Source organism: Castanea sativa, chromosome 7, assembly GCF_040712315.1.
Source record: "Castanea sativa cultivar Marrone di Chiusa Pesio chromosome 7, ASM4071231v1".
NCBI classification, from domain to species: Eukaryota; Viridiplantae; Streptophyta; class Magnoliopsida; order Fagales; family Fagaceae; genus Castanea; species Castanea sativa.
In genome coordinates this window covers 485,078-505,974 of record NC_134019.1, presented here as the reverse complement: position 1 = coordinate 505,974, position 20,897 = coordinate 485,078, and the positions used below count along the sequence as shown (strand labels likewise).

The 20,897-nt window shown below is 34.3% G+C and overlaps 1 protein-coding gene across 1 annotated transcript; it reads left to right on the top strand.

The window, feature by feature from the left end:
- Positions 1 to 17,637: 17,637 nt before the first annotated feature.
- On the top strand, positions 17,638 to 20,897 carry LOC142642756 (uncharacterized). The gene is made up of 2 exons (XM_075817176.1): positions 17,638 to 20,218; positions 20,789 to 20,897. Exon 1 carries the CDS (start codon positions 17,672 to 17,674, stop codon positions 19,724 to 19,726), a length of 2,055 nt encoding a protein of 684 aa, XP_075673291.1. The 5' UTR covers positions 17,638 to 17,671; the 3' UTR covers positions 19,727 to 20,218; positions 20,789 to 20,897.

The window sequence follows — 20,897 nt, the reverse complement described above, 5'->3', positions numbered from 1 at the left end:
CAGTTTTGAAATGTTTTAGACTTGATTAACATCGGCTTAAAGTCGAAAGTATATTAATGAAATTTACCTTTATTAATTTATTAGAGGCCAAAAAACCAGGTAATACGGAATTAATGAATGAATCTAGCTTTTTCCTTGTTTGTGTTGTGAATTCCACTAGAATTTGTACCAAAGAAAACTTTGGCAAGGAGACAAAAATATTGTCCTAGCAGACAAAGGGGGAGGAAGGAAACTTTTGCATGAGAACGCTATTACCGAAAAGGCAAAATTAGTCTATTCCCAAAGAACTAATGGCTTTGTAAATTTTAGTGTAGTTTTCCTGTTGGGTTCTTTAAATATTACTCTAAAACAAGCTCTTATACTTCTTTAGGCATATGTATTAGGAACTTTTGGAATTAATTAATATCTAGGTGTATTTCCTTTGCGGTGTTCTTTGTCAACTTTGCTTAATTTAATGAAGCTTTGGCTTCTCCCAAGTCCACGCGGTTCCCGTTTAAGCTAAGGAAAATGGATTCTAGGCTCCAGTTGAGCTGTCTAAACAATTTCCATATGATATAATATCACTAGAAAATTATAGTCATGACGTGACACTTTCCGAGCTTTTGGGACTAGTGTTCGCAAACATTTTCCAAGAGACAAGAAATTGATCTTACTTTCGAAATTGAAGGAGCTTGGTGGTTTTGGCATATTGGGAATTGTCTTATCAGTGTTTTTTTCCTGGGCGTGGCTTCTGTCCAGTACTTCCAGTGTATGGGATTCATTGCGATCATGATATGTATCCAAAAATAAACACGTGTCATGATCACAGCGGGTTCAATGTCACAGGATACTGGATAGAAGCCACGCATTTTTTTCCCTCCATCTTACTTCAAGCCAATGATTTCAAGAGATCCATCAAATAGAAATTTACTTACCAGTTATGAATGCTTCCTACATTTAGTTGGTAATTTAATTTAAATGGTATTACATGTACAAAATTCATGAGATACACTACTTGTAAACTCTTTTTAAGTGTCTAAAATTCATGTAATTAATGTGAACATGACAAATAACTTTTATATGTTCAATTGTATAGTAGGAACTAAGAAGTTTCTGCTGAATTGCTTAGATGCATTTAGTAGTATTTTGTTCCAACATTACCTGACCTCTTCCTTGAATCTTCTCAATAATTTCATTCTTCCACACATGCAACTTTTAAGCTGTATATATAATGTATTACCTACTCATTCTTCTTCAATAAGCCCTAAACTCTGAACCATATCAATTAGCAGAAAGAAACTTGAAATATATATACATCCTTTTTCTTGATTAAAAAAAACATGTTTTTCTCGAAGAAAGCTCTCTTCAACACTGCAAAGGTGGTGATACTAGTGTTCTTGATTTTTAATTTTATCACCACACCTATTGAGGCTGCTAGGCCTAGGCCTTTGCATTTGCATGACATGAAGTCAACACTTGTCGCAAACAAGGCACGATTTCCACAAAATCAAGAAACACTTCCTATTTCTAGCCCTAACCCCTGCACTTACATCCCCACACCTGCTAAGGGACATTGCCATTAATGAGCAAACGGAGCTTTTCTCCTTTGTCTCACATTTAAATTCCACCATTTACTAGCATTCAGAATAGTATTATTAGGATACAAAAATGTCCTTGCAAAGTCGGCGGAGAGAGGAAGAAAATTTACTATCTATGTCACTAGTGTTCCACCTTTGCATGGGATAAACGCTACTTGACTAGTTTGGAAAGTTTTTTGTGACCCATTGTCGCCTACAAATTCAAAGTTTTTGTGGCCTCTCTTCATTGTTTTAATTTATGACACTTATGTGTGTTATTATAAAAAGTCTTGTAATTCATTGATATTGATTAATTATTTTCATTCTTGAAGAGGATCAAGGTTCAAATCCTCCCTCTTTACTATTATAATTGTTTATATATAAAAAAAAAGTTTACTACTGTGTTGGGAAAATTCTTCTTATCTTACTTTAATAACTCTTCTCCATTTACTTTAAAATGTAAAAGTTTTAGTCATTAATGAATTTATGATAAGTTCAAGTTATAGTTTAGCGGTAACGATATTTTTTATAGTATCCTATGTTTATGATTCGAACTCTATACCCATTCCCTTCCCCGTCTATCTATCAAATAATAAGAAGGCATGCATGAAATTATTTCATTTAAAGTCTTATTTCATTAACAAGAATATATTATAGATAGTTGATTTAAAATGACATGACATTATATACACTTCAATTTCATGGAAAACTAAATCATCACCCTTAACTTCATCCATCCAATCCATGCTCATTTGTTTGACATCTTTGGCACTCGACACACTAACAATGGATATATGCCCTAGGAACACCGTTCATTCGGAAGAAGATATTTGTCCAACATACAAATTTAGTCATTTGCTGTAAGATCCTACTTGTCCAATCACCAGGACGATCACTTTCCAATATTAGCATAAATATAAAAGGGTTTTATTAATGTAAGCCAAATGACATATGTTAGTAAATCATTTTAGAAAATTTTTTTATGAAAAAATGAAAAAGTAACCAATTAATTTGTCAATTTTTTCAATTTTTCATAAAAAGTTTTTTACCAATAAAATCTAAAAATAAGTTAAAAGAACCAGTAAATGGTTTACTAGACGCTCACTTTTTTGATAGGACAATTATTGGTCTACATTTAATGTTTATGTAAATGGTACACATTTGCATGAGAAGTGTCCAATAATATACATTATTCAGCAAATGTTTACAATATCATATACATTTCCTTCTTAATATTTGCATACAAGAAATGAATACAAATAAATCAGCAGAATTCAGGAATGTTTGCATATGAGAAATGTTCACTGTTCCGCTTCATCGCCCCATCACCAAAGATCAATAACACTTTAGTGATATTCTATATCGTTTCTTATTTACAGCTCAAAGCAATTGTTTTGATTGTGGATTACAATTCCATTAAGCCTTTAGTACTTGGTTCAATGACTTTGTGCGTGTGCACGCGTGTATGTTGAATTCCCTTATGTTTCCACTTCTGGTATTTTCTTTGTCTACGATATATGGGAAATGTTAACAAGCAACATGTGGTGCTTGTTAACGTTTTCTTTTTTGTGTTTCACTCAAAAAGGGAAAAAAAAAGTTGTAAACAAAAATTACTAAAAGAGATAAAAAAGATTGACAAAAACTGAAAAACTACCAAAAAACAGAAAAAATTACTAAAAAATTACCCAAATTGTGTTGTTAACTTTCGCCGTAAGGTTTCCGTTAACACAAACCATATATTTAACTCACTTCAGTCCTTTTGTTAAGGGCGTGGGTCAATGCTGGTTGTCAGTTCAAGTACATATGACTCGCTGTCAATTGGCATTGAGGATGAACACCAAAGCAAGGGTTTTTGGAATTTAGTGCTAGGGGTGAGGGTGGGATTGTGTGGGCCCCAATCAAGCCTAGCTGAGCCAAGTGTTTGGCTCATGGGCTTAGCTTATATAATAGATTACTGTTTTCAAGCTCCACTTGAGCTTTAATTAAGTCTAGATATTCTTGTTTAAACTTGGCTTTGCCACTGCTGAGCAGTCTCTAGATAATTTATCTAAGTTGCTTGAAATTTTCTCAAGTCCTCAATGAGCTGTCTGGTTTTGATTTAATATTCCAGAAGTCATAGTGGAAAAGATGTTATGATGTGCAGTTGATAGCATCATCATGTGAGAGGTCGTGTTATATTTGTTTGTCATCACTTTAAGGCAGCCTTTTGGTGAGAAAATGCTTATATTTATCTGGCAGAGGATGTGTATTACTGCTAGAAGAGTTCTTTGTTGTTATAACATACTAAACTTAAAAATTCTTCATACCCCAAGGGGCAGCATAATCAGCTAGGGACCACGCCTCTTGTGGTGTGGAGTCATTAGTTCGAATATCCCCTTCTCCCTCCCCCTTTGGCCAAATCTTGTTCTTGAGCCTTATTTGATTTTGAAGTCGTGATTTTAGCTTGGTCATTTACTAAATTAGAAGCTTGTCATAAAGAAAGTCCTAGACATTTAGCACCTCAGTTTTTTATGCAGCTCTAAGATTAACTTTGTGCCTTGATTGAATTTTTAAATATCTTGTTAGTGCTCCATTGATCAAAAGAGAGAAGTTAAGACTCGTAGGGATGTTGACTATTATGGTTGTGATACATCTTTATCTGAAACACGTCTATGTCATGTGAAATTTCAGTGTAAAAAGAATATGTTGAAAATCTGTATTTGTAGATGCATGTTCAACAAATGAATTTTGTTAAAACCAAAGAGGTCTATGATATGCAACAATAGAAATATGTCTCCATTAGTCATTGTAATCAAATGAACAACTAACTTGGTTTTCATGCCTTTTACTTTACTGTCAGAGAAATCATTCTTATCTCAGTTCTTTCACTCTTGTTTTGTTTGGCTTGTTACAATGCGTGTACCTAATACTTTTTGTTTCTTCTATGTGCAGGTTCCCCAGTCTTGGCTGGGAGACCATTGAAATGCTTATCATTCTTTGGTTTTGATATCTGGAAATTGTTAACAGAGAAATACTGTTCTTAATTGCAAGCCAGCATTCAGCACAATAAGATCCACATGAACGATATTATTTTAGTTGGATTGTTGAAAAAAATGTGTATCAGGAGAATTATGCTTTGTTACTTTATTTGGTTTGATTGCTGATTCCTGTTGATTAGATGATATTGTCTTGTTGCTTCTATTGTTACTTGTTATGTGGGGTTTTTAAAACATTCTGCCAAAACTTATATTTTGGATTTTGGTACTAACTGGTGATTTGGAGGTAAAGAAGTATATACGGGTATGGTAGTTCTGTCAACAACACACTAAACAAGTAGTAAAATTGTTAGAAAGTATCAATGAAAAGCAAAAAATAGGTAGTGATGTTTCTGAGTTATGTTGAGTGCTTAAAAATTAAAATTGAGTATGACTAATGTGTAGCTCTCTCATCTTTTGGCCTTATTCTGGTGTCTGCTCTATTATGGCAAAGAATGGGAGTGATATTGGCTTTCCAAATTAATGTCTTTCCAAATTTTTGGTGCTCTCTTGGGAAAGAGAACAGAAATCTAAAATACATTTTAGTCCATTCGGCTTTGATTGTGGTGTTATTAATTTATGGTCTATGGAGTACGGAGAATGGAGATTCAAACGTAATGGAGATTCAAACGTTCAGATTGCCGTATCGTTGATTCAATATGCTTCATAATTTACAATTAATTCTTAAAAAAAAAAATCTCTAAATTTTCTAATTGTGATAAATTTGATCCTCCCTAGTTTTAATTTACCATAAAATTCTATAAGATAAATTCTCTATGTAAGTGAAATTACACTATTGGTCATTAAAGTTTGTTTTGTGAGCACAATTGATCTCTTAAATTTTAAGGGATCAATTTTAGTCATTCAAATTTTAAAAATGAGTATTATTAATCTTTTTGTTAACTTCAATTAGTGTCAATATTTATGTGAATTTTAAGTGAGCATTTTTAGTTATTCAAATTTAAAAAATGAGTATTATTAATCCTTCTGTTAACTCATGTGTCAATATTTACGTAATTAACGAAGTAGTGACATGACATCCTTTAAAGTAACAGGACATTTTTTTTTATATTAAAAAAAATACAAAACTCAAATGACACCTTAGAGAACCCAAATTCCCCACACCCGATCCGGTTCTTAATAGATTACTCAAATCAAATCTTTCATGACCCTATAGTCCTCCTCTATGTGACGCTGTGATGCCGCTTCCATTGCCTGGCGACGACGTCATCCTCCCCCACACAATAGCAACAACGACGTAAAGTGGTGAAAAACCCATTTTGGCTCTAGCTCTTCAAGTGTTGTTTGCCACAACCACTACTACTTCATTGTGCTTGCACAACCACCAGTGCCTTACCGCTTCTCCTCACCTCTCCATACAATCCCTCAAATATTGCTCCTTCTCCGCTCTTCGTAGTCACAATCCTTCGAATTAGATATTTTTTTTTATTTTTTTTGAAATTGTAGATCTATTTGTGTTTATGCTTGAATGGTTGAACCATCGTTTGGCTAATTGTCAGAAACTGTGTATATAATATTGTATAGGCATTCTTTTTTTCATAATTGTGTTTTAGCATTTTATTGTTTTGGTGGTGCGTTATTCTGGGTTGTGATTCACCTTTTTTTTGTTGAGATAAAGGATAGAATTGTAGTAAAGAATTGAATAGAAGTACACACTTATAGTCTAGAAGACATAAAATGGCCAGGCAAGGAAAGAAGAAAAAAAAACAAGGATATGCAAATCGCATGAAAAGCAATACAAAGATTAAAAAAATGCATTACAACCACTAACAGAGTGGTTGTAAAGCATTGAAGAGTGATAGTGAACGGTGACAATCTTTGATTGTAGATCTCATAGGTGATTTGAGAGATTTGATTTGGATAACCCGTTTGTGACTTATTCAGGTGTCTGATTATGGATTTAGGATGTGTCATTTGAATTTTGTAAATTTCTAATAAAAAAAGATGCCACATCACTGCTCTGTTAGCCACATAGGTAGTAACAGTAATTGCAGTTAATAAAAGAACTAATAATGCTTATTTGTTTAAACTTGAGGGACTAAAAGTGCTCACTTGAAACTTAATAGACCAATTGCGCTCATATGGTAAATTTCAGGGACTAATAGTGTAATTTCACCTTATAAACATGTTGATAACTTAAAAAAAAATTTAATTAATTAATTTCATAATTCGAGAATTAGACGAGGGATTTAGATCCTCTAGACATAAGTTTGTATCTCGACTAGGGTTTTTTTTTTTTTTTTTGGTGGGTCTATTTCTGGCCTTGAGATGTCATTGACACAAACTTAGTGCCATGAGATCTTCCCTTCAAATCTGCGATTTAAAAAAAAGGATTTCTAATTTTTTAAAACAATTTAAAAGACAAAAAAAGTGACAAGTAAGTTTTTTTTTTAAATAACTGATGTGGCATGATTGTTTTAAGGTTTTAATTAGTGGAATAATTATATGGCATCATCTGAATAATTTATTTTAAAATGAAAGTTCTAGATTAAGATAACTCTAAATGGTAAAGTTTCCTAAAAACTCTAGAGGATTTGAATCTTTAAATAAGGGATAATTGAATTGTGAATGTCTTCTTTGAAAACACTAAGAGGTGCTAATATGTTAAGTTACAAGATACTTAGAAACATGTCAAGAGCTTTATGGTCTTGGGAAAATTAATGAGGGATAGACTTCCTCTTACTTATTAACAAAGAAAGAAAGAAAGATTGTGATATGTTAATAAGCCATTCCCTTTAAACTTCTAAGGTAATAATTTATATAAATGTGTGTGGATCAGTGTTTTCTTTTTTGGTTATTGCCATGCTTTACCCTTTAAGTGGGTATAGTAATATATATTTTTCATTCTTTAATAAATATACTATAGACATTTTTCTCCGAAACTATCCTAGCATAAGACACAAAAGGTGAGAGAACGGTGGAAAGAAAAAAGAAAAAAGAAAAAAGAAAAAAGAAAAAAAACAAGAAGGAAAATTGAGATGTCAAAACAAGTTTCTCTTACATAATTTCCATGAGGCTTCTGAATTGTCAACTCCCTTTAGAAAATGGATGCCTTCAGTTCAGTTCCTGCACGTCTCAAAAAGTTAGGGGAAAAAAAAAGGAAAGAAGAAGATGTCACCAAAATAGGACTAGTCTTTCAAGCTAAAGCTGACCATTTAGATAAATATTTCATTTTCCACTTACCAAAATAGACATTTAACTTTTAATTTAATGAACATTGAACATTATAAAATCATCTTCATGTAAATTTAAAGGCTAATCCATAGGTGCAGAGTTATTATATATATATATATATATATATATATATATATATATATATATATATATATTTGGTAAAAAGATACAATTCAAGTTTAAGATATTTTAAAATTGACCAATTTAGTCTCTAAAAACAACTTGTTACTAAACACTGTTAGGTCTATTAGTTCATTTTCTCCATTGTCTTATAAACCAAGTTGGGTTTAAGGACTAAATTGGTTAGTTTTGAAATGTCTTAGACCTGATTGACATTAGCTCATAGCCAAAAGTATGTTAATGAAATTTACTTTTATTAATTTATTACATGCCAAACAACCAGGTAATACGGAATTAATAAACAAATCTAGCTTTTTCCTTGTTTGAGTTGTGAATTCCACTAGAATTTGTACCAAAGAAAACTTTGGCAAGAAGACAAAAATATTGTCCTAGCAGACAAAGTGGGAGGAAGGAAACTTTTGTATGAGAACTAGGAATGGCAACGGGTTGGGTTCGGGCCGGGTTTTTGCATACCCGGACCCGACCCGCGGGCCAAGACCCAAAACCCGGACCCGGCCCGAATAATAATCGGATTTTTTTCTCGGGGCCTAGACCCGCCCCACCGGGCCCCGTTTAACTTATTGGGCCCAAATTTGGCCCAACCAAAAAAAAAAAAAATTGAAGCCCATTAATAGTCCACGAACTTGATTAGAATTTTTACTTGTTATCAATTGATTAGAATTTTGGGTTTTAAATTTGAAGCTGGAGCTGGAAAAATAAAAATAAATGAGTTTTGGGACTGATTTATTTTGGTAGGGAAATTCTCTCCAGCAAAGCCGCATTTGACATACTACATACAACAACAACAAAATTTTAGTTCCAAAACTACAGTTTCGGCTATGAATCTTAACAGACTAATCAAAATCATTCACAAGTAACTAACATTAAAAAACCCAAGTTACATGGATTAAAAAAAAAAAAAGGTACAAATCGAAATAGGCAAATCCATTGATAAATGAACCAATAATGTCATGTGTTTCCACAAAATTGTTTTGAGAAGCAAAACCTCGAGGCGATGCGAGACGGCGAGGCGACGCGAGGTGAGACGGCGATGCGAGACGGCGAGGCAACGCGAGGCGAGACTGCGAGGCGAGACAGCGAGGCGAGGCGGCGCGAGACGGCGAGGCAACGCTAGGCGAGGCCGCGAGGCGAGACGGCGACGCGAGACGGCGACGCGAGGCGAGACCGCAACGCGAGACGGCGACGCGAGGCGAGACGGCGACGCGAGAGCTGCGGGCTGAGGCGAGGCCGTGAGGCGAGAGGGCTGTGTGCTGAGGCTAGAGGGCGGCTGGCGAGAGGGCAGGGCTGAGTGTGAGAGAGGCGGCTGGCTGTGTGTGTGAGTAGAGAGTAGAGAGTAGAGAATAGAGAGTAGAGACTTAGGGTTTACAAAACAAAATCAGAAAAAAAAAAAAAAAAAAATATATATATATATATATATATATATATATAAGGGGTATGTTAGTAATTTAATATACTTATATACCGGGTATTTATCCGGGTATTTATACGGGTCGGGTCTGGATTTTTTTGATAAAACCCGGACCCGACCCGGATCCGCTTCGGGTTTTTTTTTTAAAAATCCATACCTGACCCTATTCTTTATCGGACCGGGTAAAACCCGGCCCATTAGGGTCGGGCTAGACCGGGTATCCGCGGGTTGGATTTAAATTGCCATCCCTAATGAGAACACTATTTCCGAAAAGGCAAACTTAGTCTATCCCAAAGAACGAATGCGCTAGAGAAATTTTAGTGTAATTTTCCGGTTGGGTTCTTAAAATATTACTTTAAAACAATCTCCTTATACTTCTTTAGGCATATGTATTAGGAGCTTTCGGCATTAATTTCTAAGTGTATTGTTCTTTGTCAACTTTAATTAATTTAATGCTTTGGCTTCTCCCAAGCCCACATGGTTCCCATTTAAGCTAAGGAAAATGAGTTCCAGCTGAGCTGTCTAAACAATTTCCATATGATATAATGTCACTACAAAATTATAGTCATGAGTTATACTTTCTGAGCTTTTGGGACTTGTGTTCGTAAACATTTTCCAAGAGACAGGAAATTGACCTTTACTTTTGAAATTGAGGGAGCCTGGTGGTTTTGGCATATTGGGAACTGTCTCATCAGTGTTTTTCCCTGCATCTTACTTCAAGCTAATGAGTTCATGAGATCCATCAAATGGAAATTTACATACCAGTTGTGAATGCTTCCTACATTTAGTTGATAATTTAATTAAATGGTATTACATGTACAAAATTCATGAGATACACTACTTGTAAACTCTTTTCAAGTGTCTAAAATTCATGTAATTAACGTGAACATGACAAATAACTTTTATATAATTATATGTTCAATTGTATAGTAGGAACTAAGAAATTCTGCTTAGTTGCTTAGATGCATTTAGTAATATTTTGTTCCAACATTACCTGACCTCTTCCTTGAATCTTCTCAACAATTTCATTCTTCCATGTATGCAACTTTTAAGCTATATATATAATGTATTACCTACTCGTTCTTTTTCAACAAACCCTAAACTCTGAACCATATCACTTAGTAGAAAGAAACTCGAAATATATATACATCATTTTTCTCGATTAAAAAAAACATCTTTTTCTCGAAGAAAGCTCTCTTCAACACTGCAAAGGTGGTGATACTTGTGTTCTTGATTTTTAATTTTATCACCACACCTAGTGAGGCTGCTAGGCCTAGGCCTAGGCCTTTGCATTTGCATGACATGAAGTCAACACTTGTCTCAAACAAGGCACGATTTCTACAAAATCAAGGAACAATTCCTATTTCTAGCCCTAACCCCTGCACTTACATCCCCACACCTGCTAAGGGACATTGCCATTAATGAGCAAACGGAGCTTTTCTCCTTTGTTTCACATGTAAATTCCACCATTTACTAGCATTCAGAATAGTAGTATTAGGATACAAAAATGTCCTTGCAAAGTCGGCGGAGAGAGGAAGAAAATTTACTATCTATGTCACTAGTGTTCCAGCTTTGCATGGATAAACGCTACTTGACTAGTTTGGAAAGTTTTTTGTGACCCATTGTCGCCTACAAATTCAGAGTTTTGTGGCCTTCATCGTTTTATTTTATGACACTTATGTACGTTATTATAAAAAGTCTTGTAATTCATTGATATTGATTAATTATTTTCATTTTGGAAAAGGATCAAGGTTCAAATCCTTCCTCTTTACTATGTATAATAGTTTATAAATAAAAAAAAAGTTTACTACTGTGTTGGGAAAATTCTTCCTATCTTACTTTAATAACTCTTCTCCATTTACTTTAGAGTGCAAAAGTTTTAGTCATTAATGAATTTATGATAAGTTCAAGTTATAGTTCAGCGGTAATGATATTTTTTACAGTGTCCCATGTTTATGATTCAAACTCTATACCTACTCCCTTCCCTGTCTATCTATCAAATAATAAGAAGGCATGCATGACATTATTTCATTTAAAGTCTTATTTCATTAAAAAAAGAATATATTATTGATAATTGATTTAAAATGACATGACATTATATACACTTCAATTTCATGGAAAACTAAATCATCACCCTTAACTTCATCCATCCAATCCATGCTCATTTGTTTGACGTCTTTGGCACTCGACACACTAACAATGGATATCTGCCCTAGGAACACTGTTCATTCGAAAGAAGATATTTGTCCAAGATACAAATTTAGTCATTTCCTTGTATGAGTTGTGAATTCTCTATCGTTTCTTATTGTTTCAATAACACTTCAGTGATATTCTATGTCGTTTCTTATTTACAGCTCAAAGCAATTGTTTTGATTGTGGATTACAATTCCATTAAGCCTTTAGTACTTGGTTCAATGACTTTGTGTGTGTGTGTTTGTGCGTGTTTGTTGAATTCCCTTATATATGTTTCCACTTCTGGTATTTTCTTTGTCTACGATTTATATTTAACTCAGTACAGTTCTTTTGTTAGGGGTGTGGGTAAATGCTGGTTGTCAGTTCAAGTACATATGACTTGCTGTCAATTGGCATTGAGGATGATCTGAAGCTTAAGGCTGAACACCAAAGCAAGGGTTTTTGGAATTTAGTGCTAGGGGTGAGGGTGGGATTGTGTGGGCCCAATCAAGCCTAGCTGAGCCAAGTGTTCGGCTCATGGGCTTAGCTTATATAATAGATTAGTGTTTTCAAGCTCCACTTGAGCTTTAATTAAGTCTAGATATTCTTGTTTAAACTTGGCTTTGCCACTGCTGAGCAGTCTCTAGATAATTTATCTAAGTTGCTTGAAATTTTCTCAAGTCCTCAATGAGCTGTCTGGTTTTGATTTAATATTCCAGAAGTCATAGTGGAAAAGACGTTATGATGTGCAGTTGATAGCATCATCATGTGAGAGGTCGTGTTATATTTGTTTGTCATCACTTTAAGGCAGCCTTTTGGTGAGAAAATGCTTATATTTATCTGGCAGAGGATGTGTATTACTGCTAGGAGAGTTCTTCGTTGTTATAACATACTAAACTTAAAAAATTTTCATACCCCAAGTGGCAGCATAATCAGCTAGGGACCATGCCTCTTGTCGTGTGGAGTCACTAGTTCGAATATCCCCTTCACCCTCCCCATTGATCAAAAGAGAGAAGTTAAGACTCGTAGGGATGTTGACTATTATGGTTGTGATACATCTTTCTCTGAAACATGTCTATATCATGTGAAATTTCAGTGTAAAAAGAATATGTTGAAAATCTGTATTTGTAGATTCATGTTTAACAAATAAATTTTGATAAAACCAAAGAGGTCTATGATATGCAACAGTAGAAATATGTCTCCATTAGTCATTGTAATCAAATGAACAACTAACTTGGTTTTCATGCCTTTTACTTTACTGTCAGAGAAATCATTCTTATCTCAGTTCTTTCACTCTTGTTTTGTTTGGCTTGTTACAATGCGTGTACCTAATACTTTTTGTTTCTTCTATGTGCAGGTTCCCCAGTCTCGGTTGGGAGACCATTGAAATGCTTATCGTTCTTTGGTTTTGATATCTGGAAATTGTTAACAGAGAAATACTGTTCTTGATTGCATGCTAGCATTAAGCACAATAAGATCCACATGAACGATGTTATTTTAGTTGAATTGTTGAAAAAAATGTGTATCAGGGGAATTATGCTTTGTTACTTTAATTGGTTTGATTGCTGATTCCTGTTGATCAGATTATATTGTCTTGTTGCTTCTATTGTTACTTGTTATGTGGGGGGTTTTTTAAAACATTCTGCCAAAACTTATATTTTGGATTTTAATACTATATGGTGAATTGGAGGTAACAAGTATTTACGGGTATGGTAGTGTAATTATGCACTGCATTGATCATAAATGAATCTCTTTCCAAATTTTTGGTGTTCTCTTTTGGGAAAGAGAACAGAAATCTAAAAAACATTTTAGTCCCTTCAGCTTTGATTGTGGTGTCATTGATTTGTGGTCTGTGGAGTATGGAGAATGGAGATTCAAACGTTCAGATTGCCATATCGTTGGTTCAAAATGCTTCATAATTTACAATTAATTCTGAAAAAAAAAAAATCTCTAAATTTTTTAATTGTGATAAATTTGAGCCTCCTTAGTTTTAATTTACCATAAAATTCTATAAGATAAATCCTCATGAATATGTCGAGAACTTTTTTTAAAAATTAATTAATTAATTTCATAAATTTGTGTCTTCTTCACGTTTGTTTTTTGTTTTGTTTTGTTTTTTTTGGTATGTTACTGGCCCCAAGACGTCGCCAGCACAAGCTTAGTGCCATGAGATCTTCCCTTCAAGTTTTGCGATATAAAAAGAAGGATTTCGAAGTTTTTAAAACAATTTAAAAGACTAAAAAAATGTGACATGTAAGTTTGGTCTATTTATTTATTATTATTTAAATAACTGATGTAACATGATGGTTTTAAGGTTTTAATTTGTGGAATTATAATATGATACCATCTGAATAATTTATTTTCAAATAAAAGGTATAGATTAAAATAACTCTAAATGGTAAAATTCCTTGAAAACTTTAAAGGATCTAAATCCTTAAATAAAGGGTATTAAATCGTGAATGTCTTCTTGAAAATACCAAGAGGTGCTAATATGTTAAGTTACAAGATTCTTAGAAACACGTTAAGAGCTTTATGATCTACTTATTCTTATGGGAAAATTAATAAGGGTTAGACTTTCCTCTTACTTATTAAAAAAGAAAAGAAAAGAAAAGATTGTGATACGTTAATAAGCCATTCCCTTCAAACTTCTAAGGTAATAATTTATATAAATATTTGTGGATCAGTGTTTTCTTTTTTGGTTATTGCCATGCTTTACCCTTTAAGTGGGTATAGTAATATTTATTTTTCATTCTTTAATGAATACACTGTAGACATTTTTCTCCAAAACTATCCTAGCATAAGACACAAAAGGTGAGAGAACGGCGGAAAGAAAAAAGAAAAAGAAAGAAATGGAAAATTGAGATGTCAAAACAAGTTTCTCTTACATAATTTCCATGAGGCTTCTCAATTGTCAACTCCCTTTAGAAAATGGATGCATTCAGTTCAGTTCCTGCACGACTCAAAAAGTTGGAGAAAAGAAAAAAAAAGAAGGAAAGAAGAAGATATCACCAAAATAGGACTAGTCTTTCAAGCTAATGCTGACCATTTAGAGAAATATTTCATTTTCCACTTACCTAGATAGACCTTTATCTTTAATTTAATGAACATTGAACATTATAAAATCATCTTCATGTAAATTTGAAGTTTAATCAATAGGTACATAGTAATTATATATATTTTTTCAGTAAAGAGGTGCAAACTAGATTTAAAATATTTCAAAATTGAGCAATTTGGTCCCTAAAAACAACATAGTCTCTAAATGATGTTATTTTTGTTAGTTCCTTTTCTCACCTATCTTAAAAACCAAGTTGAGTTTAGGGACCAACTTGGTCAGTTTTGAAATGTTTTAGACTTGATTAACATCAGTTTAAAGTCGAAAGTATATTAATGAAATTTACCTTTATTAATTTATTAGAGGCCAAAAAACCAGGTAATACGGAATTAATGAACGAATCTAGCTTTTTCCTTGTTTGTGTTGTGAATTCCACTAGAATTTGTACCAAAGAAAACTTTGGCAAGGAGACAAAAATATTGTCCTAGCAGACAAAGGGGGAGGAAGGAAACTTTTGCATGAGAACGCTATTTCCGAAAAGGCAAAATTAGACTATTCCCAAAGAACGAATGGCTCTGTGAATTTTAGTGTAATTTTCCTATTGGGTTCTTAAAATATTACTCTACAACAAGCTCTTTTACTTCTTTAGGCATATGTATTAGGAACTGTTGGCATTAATTAATTTCTAGGTGTATTTCCTTTGCGGTGTTCTTTGTCAACTTTACTTAATTTAATGCTTTGGTTTCTCCCAAGCCCACGCGGTTCCCGTTTAAGCTAAGGAAAATGAGTTCCAGCTGAGTTGTCTAAACAATTTCCATATGATATAATATCACTAGAAAATTATAGTCATGACGTGACACTTTCCGAGCATTTGGGACTAGTGTTCGTAAATATTTTCCAAGAGACGGGGAATTGATCTTACTTTCGAAATTGAAGGAGCTTGGTGGGCATATTGAGAACTGTCTTATCAGTGTTTTTTTTCGGGGCGTGACTTCTGTCTAGTGCTTCCAGTGTACTGGATTTATTGCGGTCATGATATGTGTCTAAAAATAAACACGTGTCATGATCACAGCGGGTCCAATGTCACAGGATACTGAACAGAAGCCAGAGCCACACATTTTTTCCCCGCATCTTACTTCAAGCCAATGATTTCAAGAGATCCATCAAATGGAAATTTACATGCCAGTTATGAATGCTCCCTATATTTAGTTGATAATTTAATTTAAATGGTATTACATGTACAAAATTCATGAGATATAATACTTGTAAACTCTTTTTAAGTGTCTAAAATTCATGTAATTAATGTGAACATGAAAAATAACTTTTATATGTTCAATTGTATAGTAGGAACTAAGAAATTTCTGCTTAATTGCTTCGATGCATTTAGCAGTATTTTGTTCCAACATTACCTGACCTCTTCCTTGAATCTTCTCAACAATTTCATTCCTCCACACATGTAACTTTTAAGCTGTATATATTGGGTATTACCTACTCATTCTTCTTCAATAAGCCCTAAACTCTGAACCATATCAATTAGTAGAAAGAAACTTGAAATATATAGACATCCTTTTTCTCGATTAAAAAAAAACATGTTTTTCTCGAAGAAAGCTCTCTTCAACATTGCAAAGGTGGTGATACTAGTGTTCTTGATTTTTAATTTTATCACCACACCTATTGAGGCTGCTAGGCCTAGGCCTTTGCATTTGCATGACCTGAAGTCAACACTTGTCGCAAACAAGGCAGGATTTCTACAAAATCAAGAAACACTTCCTATTTCTATCCCTAACCCCTGCACTTACATCCCCGCACCTAGTAAGGGACATTGCCATTAATGAGCAAACGGAGCTTTTCCCCTTTGTTTCACATGTAAATTCCACCCTTTACTAGCATTCGGAATACTATTAGGATACAAAAATGTCCTTGCAAAGTCGGCGGAGAGAGGAAGAAAATTTACTATCTATGTCACTAGTGTTCCGCCTTTGCATGGGATAAACGTTACTTGACTAGTTTGGAAAGTTTTTTGTGACCCATTGTCCCCTACAAATTCAAAGTTTTTGTGGCCTCTCTTCATCGTTTTAATTTTATGATACTTATGTGCGTTATAATAAAAAGTCTTGTAATTCATTGATATTGATTAATTATTTTCATTCTTGAAGAGGATCAAGGTTCAAATCCTCTCTCTTTACTATGTGTAATAGTTTATAAATAAAAAAAAGTTTACTACTGTGTTGGGAAAATTCTTCCTATCTTACTTAAAAAAAAAAAAAAAAAAAATTTATCTTGTCCATTTACTTTAAAGTGTAAAAGTTTAGTCATTAATGAATTTATGATAAGTTCAAGTTATAGTCCATTGGTAACGATATTTTTTATTGTGTTTCATGTTTATGATTCGAACTTTATACCTACTCCCTTCTCCATCTATCTATCAAATAATAAGAAGGCATGCATGGCATTATTTCATTTAAAGTCTTATTTCATTAAAAAAGAATATATTATTGATAATTGATTTAAAATGACATGACATTATATACACTTTTCAATTTCATGGAAAACTAAATCATCACCCTTAACTTCATCCGTCCAATCCATGCTCATTTGTTTGACATCTTTGGCACTTGACACGCCAACAATGGATATTTGCGCTAGGAACACCATTCATCTGAAAGAAGATATTTGTCCAACATACAAATTTAGTCATTCAACGTAAGATCTTACTTATCCAATCACCAGAATGATCACTTTTCAATATTAGCATAAGTATAAAAGGGTTTTATTAACATAAGCCGAATAATATATGTTAATAAATTATTTTAAAAATTTTTTTATAAAAAAATAAAAATAAAAATAATTAATTTAATAATTTTTTCAATTTTTCATAAAAATTTTTCTACCTCGCTCGTTATAAAATCTAAAAATAAGTTAAAAAAACAAGTAAATAGTTTACTAGACGCTCACTTTTTTGATAGGATAATTATTGGTCTACATTTAATGTGAATGTAAATGGTACACATTTGCATGTAAAGTGTCCAATAATACTATACACTATTCAGCAAATGTTTACAATATTATATACATTTCCTTCCTAATATTTGCATACAAGAAATGAATACAAATAAATCAGCAGAGTTCAGGAATGTTTGCATATGATAAATGTTCAATGTTCCGCTTCATCGCTCCATCCCCAAAGTTCCCAATCCCCCACAACCACAATCACAACCACAAGACCATAACCTTATTACCTCTTGCGGCATTCTTCTTCACTCACACTATCATCGACCAACCACCAAAGCATGAACCAGAACACAACATCAGCATCACCAACAACAACACCTCATACTGGACCAAAAAGATTCACAGACTCTGCGCCAAAGACCGCAATGTCGACGAGGCGCTTCGCCTTCTGGACCGCCTCAGCCTCCGCGGATACCAACCAGACTCTCTCAACATCAACACCATCATTCACGCACTCTGCCACTCTAACCGCTTCTCCGAAGCTCACCACCGCCTTCTACTCTTCATATCTTCTCATTGCGTCCTCGACGAGCGTACCTGCAATGTTCTTATTGCCAGGTTACTCGATTCTCGAACCCCATATACCACATTGCATGTTATTCTTCGTCTGATTCATGTTAAGCCTGAGTTTGTTCCGTCTTTGGCTAATTATAACCGTTTGATGAATCAGTTTTGCTCGTTACAACTACGGCCCGATGAAGCTCATAGGTTGTTTTTCGATATGAAGAGCCGAGGGCATTGTCCAAACGTTGTTTCTTATACTACTTTGATTAATGGGTATTGTAGAATTGGTGAATTGGGTAATGCCCACAAGGTGTTTGATGAAATGGGTGAGAATGGTGTAGTACCCAATTCGCTGACATATAGTGTATTATTAGGTGGTGTTCTTCGGGGGCGTGACATTGACCGTGGGAGGGAATTGATGTGCAAACTTTGGGAGAAGGTGAGTGATGAAGAGGACCTGTCTGTGAGAAATGCTGCTTTTGCCAACCTGGTCGATTCTTTGTGCAGAGAAGGGTTTTTTAACGAAGTGTTTAGGATTGCGGAAGACATGCCTCAAGGGAAGAGTGTGTGTGAGGAATTCGTTTATGGACAGATGATAGATTCACTTTGTAAAGCTGGAAAGCATCATGGGGCCTCAAGGATTGTTTACATAATGAGGAAGAGGGGGTTTCCTCCAAGTTTGGCGTCATACAATACTATCATACATGGACTATGCAAGGAGGGAGGTTATATGAGGGCATATCAGTTGTTGGAGGAAGGAATTGAGTTTGGGTACCTACCATCTGAGTATACATATAAGGTTCTAGTAGAAGGGCTTTGCAAAGAATTGGACCTCTACAAGGCAAGGAATCTTCTCCAATATATGCTGAATAAGAAGGGTGTGGACAGAACTAGAATGTTCAATATGTATTTAAGAGCTCTTTGTCTTATCACTAACCCAACTGAGCTTTTGAATGCACTTGTATTTATGCTTCAAAACCAGTGTCAGCCTGATGTCATTACCTTGAACACAGTTATAAATGGGTTTTGCAAGATGGGGAGGATTGGAGAAGCTTTGAAGGTATTAAATGATATGATAATAGGGAAATTTTGTGCCCCAGATGCTGTGACCTTCACTACTATCATACAGGGTTTATTAAATGTTGGAAGAACCCAGGAAGCTTTCGAGTTTTTGTATCAAATAATGCCAGAACGAGGTGTTAGGCCTGGTGTTGTGACATATAATGCAGTCCTTCATGGCTTGTTTAAACTTCAGCAAGCAAATGAAGCAATGGGGTTTTTTAATAGAATGGAAAATGATGGTGTCTCAGTGGATTGTACCACTTATACTATAATAATTGATGGATTATGTAAAGCCAACCGAATAGAAGAGGCCATGAAGTTTTGGGATGATGTCATATGGCCATCGAAGTATCATGATAATTATGTTTATGCAGCCCTTCTCAAAGGGCTTTGCTGCTCAGGCAAATTCAATGAAGCTTGTCATTTCTTATATGAATTGGTTGATTCTGGGGTCTCTCCAAACATTTTCAATTATAATATTTTGATTGACAGTGCATGCAAGTTGGGCTTAATGAGAGAAGCTTATCAAGTTGTGGGAGAGATGAGAAGGAATGGGCTGGCCCCAGATGCTGTAACCTGGAGGATTCTTGACAAATTACATGATATGTGAGAAAGCAATTCTCTGTTGAGGATGCAGCTTTGCAATCCAGAGATGAACCACAGGATATAAACACCAAAGAAAACCTGATGCAGAAAATCTTACTTGAATTTAAGTAGCCATAAAGAGGATACATTTTTTAAAGGAAATCTAGGTAGTACTGATGAAGATAAATGTTTTAACCTTGTTATGGAGGTGACCTCCTTGACTTTGAGAGGAATCATCTGAAGGGGTTAATAAAATGCAAATGTAACATAGCTGTAGCTCCAAAACACAGAAGTGGTCATGCATGGTTGAGATGCCTAATGGGGCAGGGAAAAGAGACCATGTCTTTCACTAACAATTATTTTTATGTGAAGGATGTCAAAAAAATTCAGGGGCATGCGATTAACGGAGAATTTTTCAACAACATAAAGATATTCTAGACAGAGAGAAGTTGTTATGCTAGAGAAATCAAAGGATTAGTGAGTGGATTGCTGTAGGTTGTGCATATGTTGTGGATTGGTGAGTTAATAGCTTTATACAGAAATTAGATAAAAGCTGCAAACAAATCACAAATTTTGGATTTTATTTGGGTTGTTTGCAGTCTACAAGACCATTCTATAAATTTCTTATTTGTTTGTTTGGTTGCTGGGAAAAAAAGGTAATTAGAGAAGAATGTAAACATTGGTTCTGTTTGTTTTTCTGGAATTTTTTTTTGTGTGGATTAAATTTTCCTGGAAAATGGGATTTTTTTTTTGTTCTTTGTTTGTTGGATTGATGGGGAAATAGGAATACAAATGAAAGAGTGGATTTATTTATTTATTTTTATGACTAATTTTAATTTACTGCTAGGTGTATTTGGAGGCCTTTACAGCTTGGCTTGGGAAAGGTTTTGAGAAAGTTTTATATTGATGCACAGCGGACCTAGCTTCTTATTGTTGGAAAAATGTTTCTTTCTTCATTTTTGTTTTGATGGATTTTCTTTGTGGGTTAAAGTTATCTCATAAAATAAAAAAGGAAAATTTTAGAGTACTTAATGTGATAAATGGGGTGTTTGGGGAAATGGCTTTTCTAAAGTTTTGTTCTTTGCAGTTCCTGTGTAGCAAATGGCAATGAGGAAATTCTACAGCGAGATGAAGGGGCTAAAAAAGAAGGAGGCGCCCGACCATGTGAAGCCAATGCTTTCCACCAACTATTTGAA